This window comes from Cetorhinus maximus, chromosome 10, assembly GCF_964194155.1.
Source record: "Cetorhinus maximus chromosome 10, sCetMax3.hap1.1, whole genome shotgun sequence".
NCBI classification, from domain to species: Eukaryota; Metazoa; Chordata; class Chondrichthyes; order Lamniformes; family Cetorhinidae; genus Cetorhinus; species Cetorhinus maximus.
The window spans coordinates 99,045,385-99,066,763 of NC_135888.1; the positions used below are offsets into that span (position 1 = coordinate 99,045,385).

Consider the following 21,379-nt stretch of genomic DNA (forward strand, 5'->3'; position numbering starts at 1 on the left):
AGAAAGAGAGAATAGAATTTGAAAGTAAACTAACAAGAGGCATAAAGGGCTGAATTTTACATGCTCCCAGCCGGCGTATTTACTGTGGAGGGGCACGTAAATAGGCTGGACGCCCATCCCACCATCTTCCCACCCACACCACTGCTCACCCTATAATACAGGGGTCGGGTGGGTGCCAAAATTGGCAGCCCGCCCACCATATTTAAATGAACAATTAAGGGTCAATTAGGCTTGGTGTGGGCAGCAGAGCTGGAGCGGGAAGCCCGATTTTTAACCTGAAATGATTAAAGGGCAGGAAGGAAGAGGGGGTTGCTCTTCAGGGCTGCCCTTTGCCAATCACGTGGAGGCTCCCCCTTAGGCTGAAACCCCCCCTTTCCTTCCTAACCGCTCCCCACTTTAAACCTACCCCATCCCCACCACACTGCCACTCTCCCTAACACATCCCACACCCTCCCATGTCGTCGCTCCCCCCTGCCCAATATTGTAAAAGCTTCTATAGGCATGTGTAAAGGAAGAGATTAGAAAAAGTAAATATGGGTCCCTTAGAGGCAGCAGCAGGAGAAATTATGGGCTAGACTTTCTGCCCCCATGGGCAGGAAGGGCATAAAATTTGGCACCATGGCAACGACGATGTGTCAGTTGACTGCCCACTCCCACAGATATTTTGCCTGCAACAGTTGGGTGGCTCACTCACCCATGGGTCAATTTAGACCTTCAAGTGGCCTTTTAGCGAACTCCTCTCACCACCGTAGTTTTTTTTACCATTGTGGGGAGGCCCATTCCAAGTTTCCAGGCCACCAGGTGAGGCTGGGCTGGAGGGTGCTTCCTGTCCAGACACCTTGTGTCCATCATGGTGGAAGATATAAAAGAAATTCCGGAACTAGTAGGAAACCAAGGATCCAGTGAGAATGAGGAACCTAAAGAAAATATTAGTACAGAATTATACTGGAGAAATTAATGGGACTAAGTACTGAGAAATCCTAATGGTCTGCATCCTCGGGTTTTTCAGAGAGGTGGCTACAGGGATAATGGGTGCATTGATTTTAAACTTCCAGAATTTTCTCAGTTTTATAATGGTTCCCACAGATTAGAGAGTCACATACGTAACTTGCTTTCAAGAAAGGTGGGAAAGAGAAAACAGGGAATGATATTCCAGTTAGCCTAACATCAGTCATCAAGAAAATGGCCAAAACTATTGTTAAGAATATATAACAGGGCACTTAGAAAATCATAATATGATTGGGCAGATTCAACACCAACTTATGAAAATCAGTCAGCCTAACTTCGGTAGTGGACAAATTATTGGTATTATTCGTTATTTAGATGTGCATGAATTAAGGTCAGTAGGCCTGGATTTGTTAAGAGAAGTTCATGTCTGACAAACCTAATTAATTTTTTTGCGGAGGAAAATAAGGGAAATCAATGATGGCAGCACATTTGGCCTAGCCTACATGGATTTTAGCAAGGCTTGTGACAAGGACTAACATGGCAGACTGACCAGAAAAGTAAAAGCACATGGGATTCAAACAAATGGCAAGTCAGACAGCTGTTTGCAGCAGCATTCCACATGGCACAGTATCAGGTCCCTGACATCTGGTGGTATATATCAATGATTTGGACTTGAAAGTAGGCAACATGATTAAAAAGTTTGTAGGCGATACAAAAAATGATTGTGCGGTTGATTGTGAACAAGAAAGCTGTAGACTGTAGGAAGATATCCATGAACTGGTCAAGTGAGCAGAAAACTAAAAAATGGAATTCAATCTGGAAGGGAGGGATTTTACACTCTCTGCCGGTGAGTTTGAAGGCAGAGGATGCATTAAGTCTAGTCAGCGGCCTGCCCACCATCTGTCCCCACCACAATTTTACCAACAGCAAGGGTAGCATCAGGTGGCCCATATTGGCATACTGGTATTGTCGCTGGACGAATAATCCAGAGACCCAGGGTAATACTGTGTGGACCTGGGCTCGAATCCCACCACGGCAGATGGTGAAATTTGAATTCAATAAAAATCTGGAGTTAAAAGTGAAACCATTGTCGATTGTCGTAAGAACCCATCTGGAAATCTGCTGTGCTTAACCACTCTGGCCTGGCCTACATGTGACTCCACAGCAACGTAGTTGACTCTTAAACACCCTCTGAAATGGCCTAGCAAGCCACTCAGCTGTATCAGACTGCTAAGAAACCGGATGGACCACCAGGCATCAACCTAGGCATCGGAAACTTGGCCCTGTCATCCCTGCGAAGTCCTCCTTACTAACATCTGGGGGCTTGTGGAAAAATTGGGATAGCTGCCTCACAGACTAAGCAAGCAACAGCCTGACATAGTCATCCTCACAAAATCATACCAGACACCACCATCACCATCCCTGGTATGTCCTGTCCCACTGACAGGACAGACCCAGCAGGAGTGGCGACACAGTCGGGAGGCAGTTGCCCTAGGAGGCCTCAACATCGACTCCAGACCCCATGAAGTCTCATGGCATCAGACATGAGCAAGGAAACCTCCTGCTGATTACCACGTACCACCCTCCCTCAGCTGATGAATCAGTGCTCCTCCATGTTGAACACCACATGGAGGAAGCACTGAGGGTGGCAAGGGTGCAGAGTGTACTCTGGGTGGGGGGGCTTCAATGTCCATCACCAAGAGTGGCTCAGTAGCACAACTACTGACCGAGCTGGCTGAGTCCTAAAGGACATAGCTGCTAGACTGAGTCTGCGGCAGGTGATGAGGGAACCAGCAAGAGGGAAAAACATACTTGACCTCATCCTCACCAACCTGCCAGCCATAGATGCATCTGCCCATGACAATATCGGTAGGAGTGACCACCATACAGTCCTTGTGGAGACATAATCCTGTCTTCACATAGAGGATACCCTCCATCGTGTTGTGTGGCACTACCACTGTGCTAAATGGGATAGATTTCGAACAGATCTACCAACTCAATACTGGGCATCCATGAGGTGCTGTGGGCCATCAGCAGCAGCAGAATTGTACTCGAACAGAATCAGTAACCTCATGGCCCAGCAAAGCCCCCACTCTACCATTACCACCAAGCCAGGGGATCAATCCTAGTTCAATGAAGAGTGCAGGAGGGCATGCCAGGAGCAGCACCAGGCATACCAAAAAATGAGGTGTCAACCTGGTGAAGCTACAACACAGGACTACTTGCGTGCCAAACAGCATAAGCAGCAAGCGATAGACAGAGATAAGCGATTCCACAATCAACGGATCAGATCTTAATTCTGCAGTCCTGCCATCCTGCCGTGAATGGTGGTGGACAATTAAACAACTCACTGGAGGAGGAGGAGGGTCCACAAATATCCCTATCCTTAATGATGGAGGAGCCCAGCGCATCATGCAAAAGATAAGGCTGAAGCATTTGGTACAATGCCCAGCATCACAGATGCCAGTCTTCAGCCAATTCAATTCAATCCACTTGATATCAAGAAATGGCTTTAGGCAGTGTATATTACAAAGGCTATGGACCCTAACAATATTCCAGCGATAGTACTGAAGATTTGAGCTCCAGAACTTGCTGCACCCCGAGCCAAGCTGTTCCAGTACAGCTACGACACTGGCATCTGCCCAGGAATGTGGAAAATTGCCCAGGTATATCCTGTACACAAAAGGCAGGACAAATCCAACTCAGCCAATTACCGCTCCATCAGTCTACTCTCAATAATTAGTAAAGTGATGGAAGGCGTCATCAACTGTGCTATTCAAACATGGGCAAAAGAGCTGAACTCCAGAGGTGAAGCGAGAGTGACTACCCTTGACATCAAGGCTGCATTTGACCGAGTGTGGCATCAAGGAGTCCTGGCAAAACTGGAATCAATAGGAATCAGGGGGAAAATCATCCACTGGTTGGAGTCATACCTTGCACTGGTTGTGGCTGTTAGAGGTCAGCCATCTCAGCTCCAGGATATCGCTGCAGGAGTTCCTCAGGGTAGTGTCCCAGGCCCAACCATCTTTAGCTGCTTCATCAATGACCTTCCTTCCATCATAAGGTCAGAAGTGGGGATGTTTGCTGATGATTGCACAATGTTCAGCACCATTCGCAACTCCTCAGATACTGAAGCAGTCATGTCCAAATGCAGCAAGACCTGGACAACATCCAGGCTTGGGCTAACAAGTGGCAAGTAACATTCGTGCCACACAAGTGTCAGGCAATGACCATCTCCAACAAGAGAGAATCTAACCATCGCCCCTTGAAACTCAATAGCATTACCATCACTGAATCTCCCACCATCAACATCCTGGGGGTTACCACTGACCAGAAACTGAACTGGGCTAGCCATATAAATACTGTGGCTACAAGAGTAGGTCAAAGGCTAGGAATCCTGTGATGGGTAACTCACCTCTTGACTCCCCAAAGCCTGTCTACAATCTACAAGGCACAAGTCAGGAGTGTGATGGAGTATTCTCTACTTGCCTGGATGAGTGCAGCTCCAACAACACTCAAGAAGCTTGACACCATTGAGGACAAAGCAGCCCACTTGATTGGCACCCCACCCACAAACGTTCACTCCCTCCACCACAGACGCACAGTAGCAGCAGTTTGTATCATCTACAAGATGCACTGCAGAAACTCACTCCTTAGACAGCACCTTCCAAACCCACGACCACCATCATCTTGAAGGACAAGGGCAGCAGATACTTGGGAACACCACCACTTGGAAGTTCCCCTCCAAGTCACCATCCTTCACTGTTTCTGGGTAAAAATCATGGAACTCCCTCCCTAACAGCACTGTGGATGTATCTACACCACATGGACTGCAGCGGTTCAAGAAGGCAGCTCACCACCATCATCTCAAGGGCAATTAGGGATGGGTAACAAATTTCTGGCCTAGCCAGCGAAGCCCACATCCCTTGAATTAATTTTTTTAAATTTGAGACCCTTAAGTGGGCAACAATATACCCATTTAAGGGCCCAACTCTCTGCCTCTGTGATTTAACCAGCTGTAGGAGAGTCACACCATGTGCCCAGCCTGGCAGGTTTCCCTGCACAGCCTGGTGGTGGGTGGAGGTGGGGTATGGTGGTTCCTTCCTTAACAGGTTCCCTGGGCCCATCAGAGGGCCCCCCACAAGGTTTTAAACCCCCTGCCCCCACCCCCCAGGTTGCCCTTCCCCCCATGGCCTCTCAAACCCCACGCCCACAACTACCTTTCTGGGGACAGCCAGCACGGCACCTGGCGAGATTCTCAAATTTTACCCAAATCCTGATCCAACGCCACACGCCTCTGCCATGAAGTGCTGGAGAGCTACTCATTGGCCAGCAACTCTCTGAGGTGGGACTGCCTGATCTAGAAGGGTAGAAATCCCACCTCTAGCTTATTAATGTCCAATAAAAGGCTGTGGGACAGCCACTATTCCTCTCGGCAGGCTCCCTCCCAACATTTTAGCCGGGAGTGGGGATGGTGCGGGGAATCCGGTGCCTCATATAATTCATCCTGAAAGAATACATTTGGGGAGGGCAAGACAGGCAAGTGAATACACAATAAATGATAGGATTTGAGAAGTGTAGAGGAACGAAGAACCCTGGAATACAGATCCTCAGATCCCCAACTAGTTAGGATGGTTATGAAGACACCCACAACCCATGACCAAATAAAAAAAGGCACACATGACACTTTATTAGCTGAGCCATAGAATATAAGAGAAAGTTATGATAGAACTGTATAAAACATTAGCTAGACCACAGCTAGAGTACTGTGTACAGTTCTGGTTACCATATTGCAGGAAGGGTGTGATCACACTGGAGAAGAGACAGATGTTGCCAGGACTGGAGAATTTTAGCTATGAGGAAAGATTGGATAGGCTGGGCTTGTTTTCTTTAGAACAGAGGAAGATGACAGGAGATTTAATTGAGGTGTTTAAAATTACGAAGAGCCTAGATAGAGTGGATAGGGAGGACCTATTTTCAGGGACATAGATTTATAAAGTAAATTAGCTGAAGGATTAAAGGGGACTTGAGGAGAAATGTTTTCACCTAGAGAGTGGCATGGATCTGAAATTGACTGCCTGAAAGGGTGGTAGAGGCAAAAACCCTTATCACATTTACTTGGAAATGCAATTGAAGTGTCTTAAACTACAAGGCTACGGACCAAGAGCTGGAAAGTGGGATTAGGCTGAATCACTAAGATAAATACGCACTTCCCTCAATTTAGTCTGCTGCATTCGCTGCTCCCAATGCAGTTTCCTCTACATTGGAGACCAAACGCAGACTGGGTGACCACTTTGCGAAACACCTTCGGTCTGTCCGCAAGTTTGACCCAGACCTCCCTGTCGCTTGCCATTTCAACACTCCACCCTGCTCTCATGCCCACATGTCCGTCCTTGGCCTGCTGCATTGTTTCAGTGAAGCTCAACGCAAACTGGAGGAACAGCACCTCATCTTCCCACTAGGCACTTTACCGCCTTCCGGACTGAATATTGAGTTTAACAATTTTAGATCATGAACTCTCTCCTCCATCCCCACCCCCTTTCCGATCCCCCTTTTTTCCAATAATTTATATAGATTTTTCTTTTCCCACCTATTTCCATTATTTTTAAATGTATTTCCATCCATTGTTTTATCTTTGCCTTTTAGCCTATTCTGATCCCTTCCCCCCAACCCACCCCCACTAGGGCTATCTGTACCTTTATTATCACATTCCTTAGATAATATAACCAGCTTCAACACCTCTTTGTCCTTTTGTCTATTACATCTTTTGGTTATCTCCACGTATCACTGGCCCTCTATCCAGCTCTACTTGTCCCACCCCCCCTTCAACCAGCTTATATTTCATCTCTTTTCTATTTTTCCATAGCTCTGTTGAAGAGTCATACGGACTCGAAACGTTAACTGTGTTCCTCTCCGCAGATGTTGTCAGACCCGCTGAGTTTTTCCAGGTATTTTTGTTTTTGTTTAGGCTGAATCACTCTTTCTCAGCTAGCAGACACGAGAGGCCAATTGGCCTTTTGTGCCGTAAATATGCTATGGGCTGAATTTTCTTGGCCCATTGGAGATGGTATAGGAGGTAGGTGGGCTGACATTATGGTGGGAGAAGGAGTCGGGAGGAGTGCCCGCATCTTCCTGCTGTCATGGTATATTGCCAGCGGTGGAACTATGGCAGAGAAGCCACCACTGGGCAGCTAACTGAACCACTTAAGTGGGGGCAGACCATGACCAATAGTTAACCCCCACCCCCCTGCCCCCACGCCTGTGCTGCTAGTGCACCACAACACCCACCCTTGTCTTGATTGCCAGAGCCTGCCTGCCTGGCCCCAGCTTCCACCTATCTAACTCATCTCCCTTGGGTGGTCAGCCATTGAGGCACCCTCCCCCTGGAGCCGCAGCCAATGGTCACTATTAGCGGTGGCTGCTGAGGTTGTCGAGCTGCCAGTCCTTTGATTGGGATGGCAGATTTTGGGACTGAGCCTCTTAATTAGCCATCGCTGGCAATATGCCACCCTCGGGACCAACTGCTGATTGAAGCGGAGTTGGCTCCCACTTTTGGTCCTGGTGGCGGGACTTCACTGTCACTTTGAAAATTCAGCCCAATATTTTTAAATCTGTTAAGGGGAGAAATTTGTTTGTGTAGCACCACTTCAGGAGTGTTATGCTAATTACATCAAATTTCCCAGTGACAGACAGAACCCCAGGCTGTTACCTGTGTGACCCACACAATGTTCTTCAATTATATCAATACTGGTAGAGGTTGGTGGCACTCTCTGCCACCGGGGAATCGATGTATGTCTACATATAGCACTGCTAGAAGCGGCTCTACCAAACAAACTTCTCCCCCTCGAGTTTTTTGAGGTTTGAACCAATAGCGTGGATAAGGGGGAACCAATGGATGTAGTACAGTTGCATTTTCAAAAAACATTCAACATGATGCCACACAAGAAGTTATTACACAAAATTTGGGCTCATGGGATTGGGAGTAATACATTAGCATGGATTGAGAATTGGTTAGTGAACAGAAAACAGGCTCATTTTCAGTTTGGCAGTCTGCAACTAGCAGGGTACCGCAAAGATCAGTGTTTTGGCCTCAGCTATTTACAATCCATAATAATGACTTAGATGAGGGGACCAGATGTAATGTAATCAAGTTTTCTGATGATACAAAACTAGGTGGGAATGTAAGTTGTGAGGAAGGCGCAAAGAGATATAGACATTTAAAGTGAGAAAGCATAAAAAGTGTAGATGGAATATAATGTGGAGAACAGACAAGCAGAATATTTTTTAATGGAAACATTAGTATCCAGTAGGACCTGAGTGTCCTTGTACAAGAATCACAGAAAGTCAAAGTGCAGAAAGAGTAAGCAATTAGGAAAGCAAATGGTATGTTCGCCTTTACTACAAAGGAATTGGAGTATAAGAGTAAATAAATCTTACTATGTCCTTGGTGAGATCCCCTCCCCCTCCCCCTTCTTGATTGTTCACTCTTCCCCATTATCACAAATTCTACAGCTCTTGATTCTGTCCTGAATAAGGGAAAACACTGTGAGCATCATTCTCTGTTTTGTTAACATCCACACATCACTCTTGAAACTAAGCCAGCACAAAAAAAGCAGCCTATGCGCCCCAAGCACCCTGGTTATCTGGAGAGTTCGGTTGCAAATGTTCTCGTGCAGCTGGAAAGTCCGGGTAAAGATACCCCTCTCTAAGAGACAGTCCGGGCACAAATAACCCCCTGTAAAGGAGGGCTCACATACAGATACTCACTATAAGGGAGATCCCGGGTACAGATACCCCCCTGTACCTGGCAAACTTGGGTCCAGATACCCGCATACCTGGCGAGCCCGGGTACAGATACCTCCTGTGCATGAAGAACTTGGGTACAGATGCCCCCCGCCCTCTGTAACAGGAGAACTTGGGTCCAGATACCCGCATACCTGGCGAGCCCGGGTACAGATACCTCCTGTACCTGAAGAACTTGGGTACAGATACCCCCCGCCCTCTGTAACAGGAGAACTTGGGTACAGATACCCCCAAACCCACGCCCGATCTCGGGAGCCTGGGCACAAATACCACTTGTACCGGGAGAGTCCAGGATGGATACCCCCTGTACCAGGAGAGTCCAGGATGGATACCCCCTGTACCAGGAGAGTCCAGGTACAATTACCCCCTAGATGAGGAGAGCCCGGGTATAAGTTCTCTCCTATGTTGTTCCTGCTCCTCCCTCTTGATCCACATCAGCGGTGACGTTCGCGCGCGGAGGAAGAGTGAAAAGTTGAAGTGGTTCTCGGGCTGGGACAGAAAGGAGTTTCCTCATAAATTCCCACACATGGCCTCTGAACTCTACAACAAAGTGGAAACCTTAACTCTCCGTAAGAAGTTCGTTGCGTAAGTATTAAAGTCTGGACTCAGCGCGATTTAAATAGAACCGGAGAATTTTCATTTTGCAAAAAGACAGCTTTTGTTTCAGTGCAATGCGTGGGCAAATATAACTCCGTTTTTTAATGTCACTGTTTGTGATCCTGAAGAATTGAAAGTAATTATCTTTGTGTATGGAAATGGATCACGAGTTCCCAACTTTGATTGGAGACATTCCTGGAGGGTTGATCACGTGGCTGTAGCTTCGTCTATACATGTTACTAAATTTATCTGAAGGTTGGATGGAGGAGAAAGTGAAAGTTGAAAATAGCTTTGTAGTAACTGAAGGTATAGCCTCTCCTGCTGGCTATCAGGGGTCACGTGAGACTCCAACCAATGAGACCAAAACGTGGGCAATGGGGTTGGGGCTTCCTGAGGAGAGTCCTGATGGAGCATGTAACCCCTGAAAAGCTCCCCATAATAAAGTTTATCTGTTTGTTGTTGAAACCTGTCCCCTCTGTTGAGTCATTACATTTGGCGACAAGGGTAAAATAGCTCTGACGTGGCACCTCGCCTTGTTACCATGAGTATATTGAATATTATGAAAAAGAAAAGACTACTCACCAGTCATTGCCACTCTTCAGCAGAATTGATCCTTACGAGGCAACTGTGGAAGACTGGAGCCAGTATGTAGAGTGCCTCGGATTTTATTTCGTAGCAAACTAAATTACCACGGAGGAAAAGCAGAAAGCCATCCTTTTGACTGTATATGGCAGTAAGGCAAACAATCTCATTCACAACCTGATGACCCCGAGCACGCCAATTCTAACTCCTATAATGAATTAGTGGACCTCCTGAAAATGCACTTCCAGCCGAAGCCATCTGTAATAATGCAGCATTTTAAATTTAATTCCAGAGTTAGGGCCCTGGGAGAGTCACAACCTATGTAGCGAACCTTAAGCAGTTGACAGAACATTGTGATTTGGGGGACATATTAAATGATTTGCTGCAGGACTGATTCACTTGTGGAGTTCAGGATGATGCCGTTCAGCGCCGGTTATTCGCCGAGGTCGACATCGACTTTAAGCGCGCCCTAGAAATCTCCCTCACCATGGAAAGTGCTGCAAGAGACTCACATACAACATGATGCTGTTCAAAATGGAAAATAGATCAGAAAGGCCCATTGGCTATATCACGAGAACCCTCTCCACAGCTGAAAAGGATTATTCCCAGCTAGGAAAGGAAGGTTTATCGATGGTAGTCAGCATGAAGAAATCCCACAAGTACCTACATGGATGACACTTCACCATGGTGTCAGACCACAGACCATTAATGGGTTTATTCAGTGAGGATAAGGCCATTCCACTAATAGCCTCAGCAAGAATACAATGTTGGGCTCTGATATTATCTGCGTATGAGTATACTTTTATGTACTGGCCTGGTTTACACATTGCAAATGCGGACGCACTCAGTCGTCTCTCATTACCAGATAACATTGTACATGCTCCTGTTCCACAAGAAGTTGTGCTATTACTGAATTTCTTGGATTCTTCGCCTGTGTGTGAGAAGCAAATTAGAAACTGGACGAACAGAGTTCCAATATTGTAAAAAATCAGAGACTTTGTTTTGCAAGGGTGGTCAAATTCACCTGTATTTGAAGATTTGAGACCATTCTGTGCCAGATATACAAAGTTAAGCTGTAAAGATGGAATTTTGTTGTGGGGATCAAGAGGTAGAGGACCACTCTTGACAGAGCTTCACAGTGCGCATCCAGGCATATCAAAGATGAAAATGCTTGCGCAAAGCTATGTCTGGCGGCCAGACATTGACAGTGACATTGAAAGCGTGGTCAAGCACTATCTCCGTTGTTAACAACAACAGAAGTTGCCTGTTTCAACTCGCTTGCATCCATGGGAGCGGCCTGGTCAACCCTGGGTTAGACTACATATTGATTATGTAGGACCATTCTTCGGTACTATGTTTTTGTTGATTGCAGATGCACGTTCTAAGTGGATGGATGTATACCAAGTCAAGTCGCCAACATCGAGCGCAACTATCAAGAAGCTGTGTCACTGTTTTAGCATACATGGCCTACCTTAAATCATTGTTACTGCTAATGGTACAGCCTTTACCAGCACAGAGTTTCAGAAATTCATGAATCTGAATGGAATCAGACATATTAAAACATCCCTTACTATCCCTCATCGAATGGTTTAGCCAAGAAAGCTGTACAAACTTTCAAGTCTGGTATAAAAAGGTTATCAGAAGGTGCTCTAAAGTTTCGACTTTCCCACTTTCTTCTCAGTTATTGTACAAAGCCACATTCAACTACGGGATCAACCCCGTCTGCATAATTAATGAAACACCACCTACGTACACAGTTAAGCCTGGTGCTTCCAAATTTAGAGGGGAAGGTAGAGTGGAATCAGAGTAATCAAAAACTGAACCGCGATATACACAGCAAACCTCACACATTCAGTGCGGGTAAAACGGTATTTGTGCGAAATTTCGGAAGTGGAGGTTGTTGGGTTCCTACAATCATTGTCTCAGAAGCTGTTCCATTATCTTTCCAAGTACAAGTGGAAGATAGGATCATTTGTAAGCATGTAGATCATATTCATGCCAGAGAGACATTCCAACAACCAACTATTCCGCCTGTGATTAATGCCGAAACGTCAATTTCTGAGGTGACAGATCAACCTAGAATAGACATGCCCGATTGTCTCTGTAGAGATTCCAAACCCAGAACTGCCATTTTCTAATGATGTGTCTCATGCTGCCGTTCCAGATCCTGTCGATCCTGTTGAGGAACCCGAAGTGGTAGAGCTACGCCGCTCTAGCCGTATTGGGAGAGCACCTCAGAGGCTTGATCTTTAATCACCTGAAGTTGTATTTATGTATATGTTGTTGGATATTCAAATGTTTCCCTGTAAATAGAAATTGCAAAAAACTAAAAGGGGAGGAAATGTAGTAACTGAGGGTATAACCTCTCCTGCTGTCAATCGGGGGGTCACGTGATGTTCTGGGAGGCTCCAACCAATGAACCCTAAGCACAGGCAATCCGGGGGGTGGGCTTCCTGATGAGAGTCCTGATCAAGCATGTAGCATCTGAAAAGCTCTCTGTAATAAAGTTTATCTGTTTCTTGCCTGCTCTGCTGAATCATTAGAGCTTCACCCTAGTTGGTGGTGAACTTCCTGAGTCTTGTTGGAGCTGCACTTGGTCCAGGCATCACATGCCAGACTTGTACCTTGTTGTTTGTGGAACGACTTTGGCGAGTCAGGAGGTTAGTCACTCACTGCAGAATTCCCAACCTCTGACCTGCTCTCATAGTCACAGTATTTAGGTGGCTCTCCCAGTTAAGTTTCTGGTTAATTGTAACCCCAAGATTTGATGGTGGGGTAAGTATTCAGTGGAAATGGTTAGTATTTCCCTTGTTGGGAATAATTATTACCCAGCACGTCTGTGGTGCAAATTTTACTTGCCATACTTATCAGCCCAGGCCTGAATGTTGTCCCAGTCTTGCTGCAGGTGAACACAGACTGCTTCAGTATCTGAGGAGATGTGAAGGATGCAATCATCTCTGAACATCCACAGTTCTGACCTTATGATAGCGGGACTGTCATTGATAAAGCAGCTGAAGATATTTGGACCTATAGGACACAATTCTGAAAAACTTCGGCATCAGCCTCTAAGAACCACAACCTTTGTGCTAGGTTTGACCTCAACTAGTGGAGAGTTTTCCCTCTGATCCCTATTGACTTCAATTGTATAAAATTGACCAAATTTAGTATATGTCTGAGAATGTAAATGAACAGGATTCCTAAAAAAAAAATGCCTTCTTTCTATTAAAAGCCTCAAGCAGTACACCCCCACCCCCACCCCAACCTACAAAACTGCAATACAGAACATATAATCCCACAATGGCACTGTTGAATCCTATTTTCTGTGGTTATGCATTGAAGTATATCTGAGTTCCAGATAAATGCCCTATTCTCCTCAAATGTGAACCTATAATTCAGGAGATGTAAGTGTTCAGTACATGGAAACAGCCAACATAAATTGAAAATCCTGCACTTTGGACAATTGAATAGAACTTGGGTTTATTCTTTGTGATTTCACTCATTTTGTTTCAAAAGACAGCAATATACTATAAAATCTCAATTTTTTTGTTTTAATGTCTGTGTATAATGCAGTAAAAATTACATTAGGAAATCAAAGGTTAAAAGAATATCGGTATCAAAAATCTATAAATCATTTTGCCACAGAGTGTTCTTTGTACTTTTATTTGCAGATCTTCTTGCAAGCTTTTTTTTCCAGATGATCCTATCAAGATTGTCAGAGCTCAGGGACAGTATATGTTTGATGAAAAGGAAAGAAAATATTTGGACTGTATTAACAATGTTGCTCATGGTAAGAAAACCATTTGAACAGATGACAAAAATCGCACACCATTAGGGAAGCTATGTGAAACTTTTTATTGCTACAGCGGTATCCAATGACCATGGATGTACAGAAGAAAATACCTCTTCTGCCCTTCAACCCAATCATGGCTAATCTTTGGCTTCAACTCCACTTTCCCGTCCTCTCCCCTTCTCCTTGATTCCCTTAGAGATCAAAAATCTGTCCCTCCCAGCCTTAAAAATATTCAATGATGGAATATCCACAATCCTCTACGATAGTGCATTCCAAAGATTCACAACTCTTTCAGTGAGGAAATTTCTCCTCATCTCAGTCCCAAATGATCGTCCCCTTATCCTGAGACTGTGCCCATGTGTTCTAGATTTCCCAGCCAGGGAAAACAACCTCTTGGGGGTCTACCTTGTCAAGCCCCCTCATAATCTTGTACATTTCAATGAGATCACCCCTCATTCTTCTAAACTCCAGGGGCAGAATTTTTCCCTTGTCAGGCGGGCACGCGCCCGACCCGAGCGGGAGTAAAATAGTGTTCGATGGCGTCGGGCGAGTGTCCCGACATCATCACACTCTTGCAATATTTCATTTGGCGGGCACGCGCAAGAGGCAGCAGCGTGCCCACTGACTATTAAGAGGCCAATTAAGGCCCTTAATCAATTCATTAAATCACATTTTTTGCTGCGCGTCCAACTGTTCAATTGGCGGGCGGGCAAATAGGCCAAGCTGCCTTTGCATTTTTTGTGATACCTCATCCTTGGGCAGGATGAGATTTCGCCCAATGATTTTAAAGAAATACAAACTTTTAAAACTCAATTTTTAACTCGTTCCTACTCATGTGACGTCACATGAGGGGACATGTTTTCCTTATTTTTCAACCCTTCGCTTGTAATGTTAAAAATCTTCAGCTCCATGAGGCAGCTCTGTGCCGTCAGGGAGCTTTCACTGAGTGCACCCCACACTGACTTCAGCGCTCGCACTCCTCCTGCCCCCACCCCGGCAGCGCTGAGGCTGTGAGTGCACCTTTCACGCTCGGTGACCATTAATTGGCCAGCCAGTGTGAAATTGCCGTCGGGGCCTGATCGCAGGCGGTGATCGGTTTTGCAGCCACTTCCGGGCCTTGCGCCCACCAGGCAAGGTAAAAATCCTGCCCCAGGATATAGACACAATTTACTCAACCTCTCGTTACAGGACAACCCCTCATCCCTGGGGCCAATCTACTGAACCTTCACTGCACTAACTCCAATGCAAGCACATTCTTCCTTAAATATGGAGACCAAAATTGCACACAGTACTCCACATGTGCTCTCACCAAAGCTCTGTGCAATGTAGCAAGACTTCCTTATTCTTGTACACCAATCCTCCTGCAATTAAAGCCAACGTGGCAGTTGCCTTCCTAATTGCTTGCTGTATTGGATGCTAACTTTCTGTGTTCCTTGTCTGAACACACCAAAGTCCCTCTGAGCATCAACATTTACAGGTTTCACACCTTTAAAAAATATTCTGCTTTTTTATTCTTGTGACCAAGTGAATAACCACTCGCTTCTCCACATTATACTCCATAAACCGCCCTGTTGCCCATTCGCTTAATCTATCTACATTTCTTTGCAGCCTCTTCTGTGTCCTTCTCACAGATTGCATTCCTCCCTAGCTTTGTATCATCAGCAAACCAAAATATTATTCTCTGTCCCTTTGGCTAAATGATTGTAAATAGCTGAGACCCCAGCACTGATCTTTGCGACACTCCGCTAGTCACAGCCTGCCAACATGAAAATGCCACATTTATCCTTGCTCTTTGCTTTCTGTCCATTAACTAATTCGCTATCCATGCTAATATATTACCCCCAAATCCATGAGTCCTTATTTTGTGTGGGACGTTACTGTATGTTGTTTGGAAATCCAGGTATACTACATCTACCCTACTAGTTACATCCTCAAAGAACTCTAATAAATTTGTCAAACACGATTTCCCTTTCATAAAACCATGTTAACTTTGTTTGCACTTAGAAAATCATAGTATGATCATTGTTAAGACTTCCTTAATGATAGTTTCCAACACTTCCCTGATGACTGACATCAGGCTAATAGGCCTGTAGTGCCCTGTATTCTCTGGTGCTCCTTTCTTAAATGGCAATGTTACATTTGCTCACTTCCAATCTGCTGGGACCATTCCAGAATCTAGGAAATTTTGGAAAATCATAGCCACTGCATCCATTATTCCAGCAGCTATCTCTTTTAGAAGCTTAGGATGTAGGCCATCAGGTCATAGGGGTTGGTTGGATTTTAGTCCTTTATGTTTCTCCAGTACTTTTTCTCTACTGATATTGATTACCTTAATTTCCTCACTTTTTAGCCTCTGGGTTACTTTCAATTTCTGCTATATAACTTGTCCCTTCTACAGTGAAGATAGGCAATGTTCCTGTCAGTTCCTCATTCCCCATGATAACTTCTCCTGTCTCTTGCTTCTAAGTTTACTTTACTTTACTTTAGCTACTCTCTTCCTTTTTGTATACTTGTAAAAGCTCTTACAATCTGTTTTTAGTTTGCTTTATCAACTTTTTGGTGGTCCTTTGCTGGTCCCCAAAACATTCTGAAACCTCAAACTTACTACTTTGCAACACTATAAGCCTCATTTTTTAATCTAATATTATCTTTAATCTCTTTAGTAAGTCATGGATGGATCTTTCTTGTTGAGATTTTTGTTTTTCAATGGAATGCATTTTTGTTGAACATTTTGTACTGTTTCTTCAAATGTTTCCCACTGCTTATGTACCACCAAACCTTTTAGTCTATTTACCAAATTAACCTCCCTTCATACCTATGTAATTGGCTTTGTTTAAGTTTAAGATTTTGTTTGTGATTGGGGTATGTTGTTTTCAAACTTAATATGGATTTCTGTTTTATTATGATCACTATATCCCAGCAGATCTTGTACAATCAGATTACTAATCAATCATGGCTCATTACACAATACTAAATTGAAAATAGTTTTATCCATAGTTGGTTCCACAACAAATTATTCCAGGAACAGAAACAAAAATAGCTGGAAAAATTCAGCAGGTCTGACAGCATCTGCGAAGAGGAACACAGTTAATGTTTCGAGTCTGTATGACTCTTCATCAGAACTAAGAAAAAATAGAAATGAGATGAAATATAAGCTGGTTTAAGGGGGGGGTGGGACAAGTAGAGCTGGATAGTGGGCCAGTGATAGGTGGAGGCAAAGAAGAGATTGCCAAAGATGTCAGAGACAAAAGGACAAAGGGGTGTTGATGGTGGTGATATTAGCTAGGAAATGTGCTAATGGGGACATAAGGGTAGAAAGCAGGACGAGCATGTGACAGATAGCCCTAGTAGTGGCAGGGTAGGGGGAAGGGATCTAAATGGGCTAAAAGATGGAGATTCATTGGAGATCCATTCATTGTTTTATCTCCACCTTTTAGCCCATTTCGATCCCTTCCCCCTACCCCGCCCCCACTAGGGCTATCTGTCACTTGCTCGTCCTGCTTTCTACCTTAATGTCCCCATTAGCATATTCCTTAGCTAATATGACCACCGTCAACACCCCTTTGACCTTTTGTCTCTGACATCTTTGGCAATCTCTTCTTTGCCTCCATCTATCACTGGCCCTCTACCTGTCCCACCCCCCTCAACCAGCTTATATTTCATTTCATTTCTATTTCCTTAGTTCTGATGAAGAGTCATACAGACTCGAAACGTTAACTGTGTTCCTCTCCGCAGATGCTGTCAGACCTGCTGAGTTTTTCCAGCTATTTTTGTTTTTGTTTCAGATTTCCAGCATCCGCAGTATTTTGCTTTCATATTATTCCAGGAAACTGTCAAAAGAGCATTCTACAAACTCACCTTCCACCTTTGCCAATTCAATTAGTCCAGCCTATATGAAAATTAGAAGTCACCTACAATTATTTCATTGCCTTTGTTGCAATAATTTCTTGTTTAATGCCTTGTCCAACAGTATAACTACTGTTAGGTGGACTGTATATTACTCCCACCAGCGTTTTCTGACTCTTGCTATTCCTAATCTCCAACCATACTGATTCTACTTCCAGATCTTCTGAGCCAAGATCCTTACTCAATAATGTCTTTATGCATCTTTTGCTATCAGGGCTACCCCTCATCTTTTCCCTTCTGCCTGTCTTTTTGAAATGTGCACCCTGGAATATTTATTTCCCAAACTTGGTCACCTTATAACCATGTCTCTGTAATGGCGATTAGATCTAAACCGTTTATCTCTATTTGTTCCATTTTGGATGCTTCATACATTCAGATAAAGAATCTTTTAATTTTATATTTTTACTCCTATTCCCTGCTTGGACCTTGCTTACTGACACACTTTCGTTAGACTCTCTGTCCCTTCCTGTCCCTTCTGCTTGTCTTTACCTACCTCACTACAATATTCTATAGCCTCGACTTTTCTAATTCTCCTTTTCCCCCCAAACCCTCTCCCTAACTCTGTGAATAATCGGGGATAGACAGCAATCACCCTAGTTAGTTGAATAATTTGCTTACACTTTTCATTTAATGAAAAAAGAGTGGTATTGCCACCAAAGACAATTGATAGTCACCTTACACACCTTATAATGCAGACACAAGGTTGCATTTTGTAGATGTCCCTTGAAGGATTGGCATTCGTTTGCCTTTTCTTGAACAGCTGAATCACCCAGGTAATGTGAAGTTCACCCTCATTCATTCTGTTAGTCACCCCAGAGGAATTCAGCATCTTCAATATGGAATTTAATTTTTGAAGTCTATAAAATAATTTACAATGTAATCCAACCAAACTACATTTTCATGATTATTTGAAAAACGCTAAAGTCCTCTAGTAAGTAACTAAAAACACCACACCATCACCTGGTTATCTTCAAATAGCCAGTCTAGTGGAGGAAAGTGTAGGAAATATGGTACATAAAGTATAATAAAGTGTAAAGTTAGGTTACATTCCTGTGAGATTATCTTCCACATTCTTTAACTGCAGTGCATATTCAATATCTAAAAAGGGGAAATATGGTGGGTGACTATCCCTGTTAAGGTTTTTATATCCTCTTCTTCTTGAGGTTTCTGCCCGAAGGCAGATCTGACCCACAGTGCCACGACCTCCAGCATGGGTAGAGCAAGAAGGCAGGTCGCAAATTCACCCCAGCCAGAATGGGGAATCAAAGCCCATGCTGATCCATATTGGCCATCCAGCCAACTGAGCCAAGTAAGCCCCCACCAAAGAAGTCAAGTTGCTGTGGAAACATGCACTTTTGCATGCATGTTGGAGCTTGGTTTCGTTTATGGTGGGAGAGGCTCTAATTTCTTTCCATCACATTGCTGACCAGGAATCTCTCCCGCTCCTACCAGCTTCCATTAGCATATGTTGGAAGGATTTACAAGTTGATTCTCAACCTGTTTGGCCATATAATGAACACACTTTCCTTGGCCCTGAAGTTCTGGAGTGGGCCTTAGAGTCATAGAGGTCTATTGCACAGAAAAAGGCCCTTCAGCCCATCAAGTCTGCGTCGGTCAAACAAGTACCTAACTATTCTAATACCATTTTCCAGCACTAAGCCCATAGCCTTCTATGCCATGGCATTGCAAGTGCACATCCAAATACTTCTTAAATGTTATTAGGGTTTCTGCCTCTACCACTCTTTCAGGCAGTGAGTTCCAGATTCCCAACACCCTCTGGGTGAAAAAATTCTTCCTCACATCCCCTCTAAACCCTGATATAAACCTTAATTGGCCCACCCACGTAAAATGGCAGCGCACAGCCGATCGTGGGCTGCTCCCGCCCAGCCCACCCAACAGGGAGAGCATTCTCCCCCAAGACTTTTGTCCATCTTCGGCTATGGCTGTTAAGAAATCTAGAGCCTGGTGGAATCCAAGCTAAACATTGGTGAACAGGTTATTGCTGATAACTTGTAAGAGTGAGTGTAGCCAGATAATGCTGTTGACAACACCTTCCATCACTCTGATGATTGAGACTAGACTAATGGGACAGTAATTGACCAGATTGAATTTGCCCTGCTTTCTGTGGACAGACTATACCCTGGGCAATTTTCCACTTTATTTGACACTAGTCAAATGTTAAAGGGGTTTTAAAAATTTTACTTCCTGGGCGTCTTCTAAATGATATCAAAATATTTAAAATGCAGTTGGTGGCTGGAAGTAGAGCACCATCTACAGATAAAAGTATGCATGTGCAGAGTTCTCATCAGCCGCAGTAGAAATATGGGGTTGCTAGTTGCAAACTACTGACCACAAGAGATTTTTAGTGCACTACTAATCAGCCTTATTTTTAACCATCCCTGCTGCAACACAGACTGTTGGAGACATTTTAGTTTAATTCTTTTGGAAGTAGCAATCTCTTTCAAGGCAGAATAATTGGCAAGAAGACATTTCGGGCAATGAGCTTGATTCTGATCATTTTGTACAGTCAATGTGTAAACTTGAAACTTGCTGGAACAACAACAATAACTTGCAATTATCTAGCACCATTAAAAACAAGAACGTCCCAAGGCACTTGATCGGAGCATTATCAAACAAAATTTGACTAAACCATGTTAAGGCCAATGACCAAAAGCTTGGTCAAAGAGATAAATTTTAAGGTTCGTTTTAAAGAGAAATCGAGGGCTGGAGAGAACTCCAGAACTTAGGGCCTTGGCAACTGAAGAATTTCCAGTGGTGGAGCGATTAAAATCAGGGATGTTCAAGAGGCCAGAGTTGGAGGAACACAGATAGATGGTTGTTTGTCTGGCGGAATTTACAGAGCTAGGGAGGGGTGAGGCCAAGGAGGTATTGGAAAACAAGGATGAGAATTAAGAAGAGCTGGATGTTATCACCTTACGTGTGGAACCAACACTTTGTTTTCAGATGATGTCATTGAGAGAGGGCCTGTTCATGAGATTTTTTTTATAGTTGTTTCCCATCCATAATTGTCATTGAACTGAGTGGCTAAGTGATTTCAGTCAACCACACTGGAGTCACAGATCAGGTAAGGATGGCAGATTTCCTTCCATAAGACCATAACACATAGGAGCAGAAATTAGGCCATTCGGCCCATCGAGTCCGCTCCGCCATTCAATCATGGCTGATAAGTTTCTCAACCCCATTCTCCCGCCTTCTCCCCTTACCAATCAAGAACCTATCTATCTCGGTCTGAAATACACTCAATGACCTGGCTTCCACAGCCTTCTGTGGCAATGAATTCCATAGATTCACCACTCTCTGGCTAAAGAAGTTTCTCCTCATCTCTGTTTTAAAAGGTCTTCCCTTTACTCTGAGGCTGTGCCCTCGGGTCCTAGTCTCTCCTACTAATGGAAACATCTTCCCCACGTCCACTCTATCCAGGCCTTTCAGTATTCTGTAAGTTTCAATCAGATCCCCCCTCATCCTTCTAAACTCCATTGAGTATAGACCCAGAGTCCTCAAACGTTCCTCATATGTTAAGCCTTTCATTCCTGGGATAATTCTCGTGAACCTCCTCTGGACCCTCTCCAGGGCCAGCATATCCTTCCTGAGATACGGGGCCCAAAATTGCTCACAATATTCTAAATGTCTGACCAGAGCCTTATAAAGCCTCAGCAACACATCCATACTTTTATACTCTAGTCCTCTCGAAATAAATGCCAACATTGCATTTGCCTTCCTAACTACTGACTC

General features: G+C 44.3%; 1 protein-coding gene across 4 annotated transcripts in view; it reads left to right on the forward strand.

The window, feature by feature from the left end:
- The first annotated feature begins 9,188 nt into the window (after window positions 1–9,188).
- The window catches only part of LOC144685877 (5-phosphohydroxy-L-lysine phospho-lyase-like), a 40,610-nt gene continuing 28,419 nt past the window's right edge, over window positions 9,189–21,379 (forward strand). Inside the window, exons 1-3 of one of the 4 annotated variants that reach the window (XM_078550883.1) lie at window positions 9,203–9,336; window positions 12,095–12,192; window positions 13,599–13,717. In XM_078550883.1, coding sequence (XP_078407009.1) covers window positions 13,663–13,717 — 55 coding nt within the window. In that variant the 5' untranslated portion in view covers window positions 9,203–9,336; window positions 12,095–12,192; window positions 13,599–13,662. Of the gene's footprint in view, window positions 9,337–12,094; window positions 12,193–13,598; window positions 13,718–21,379 lie in introns of all 4 variants that reach the window. The other 3 variants (XM_078550880.1, XM_078550881.1, XM_078550882.1) reach the window with 3 other exon arrangements.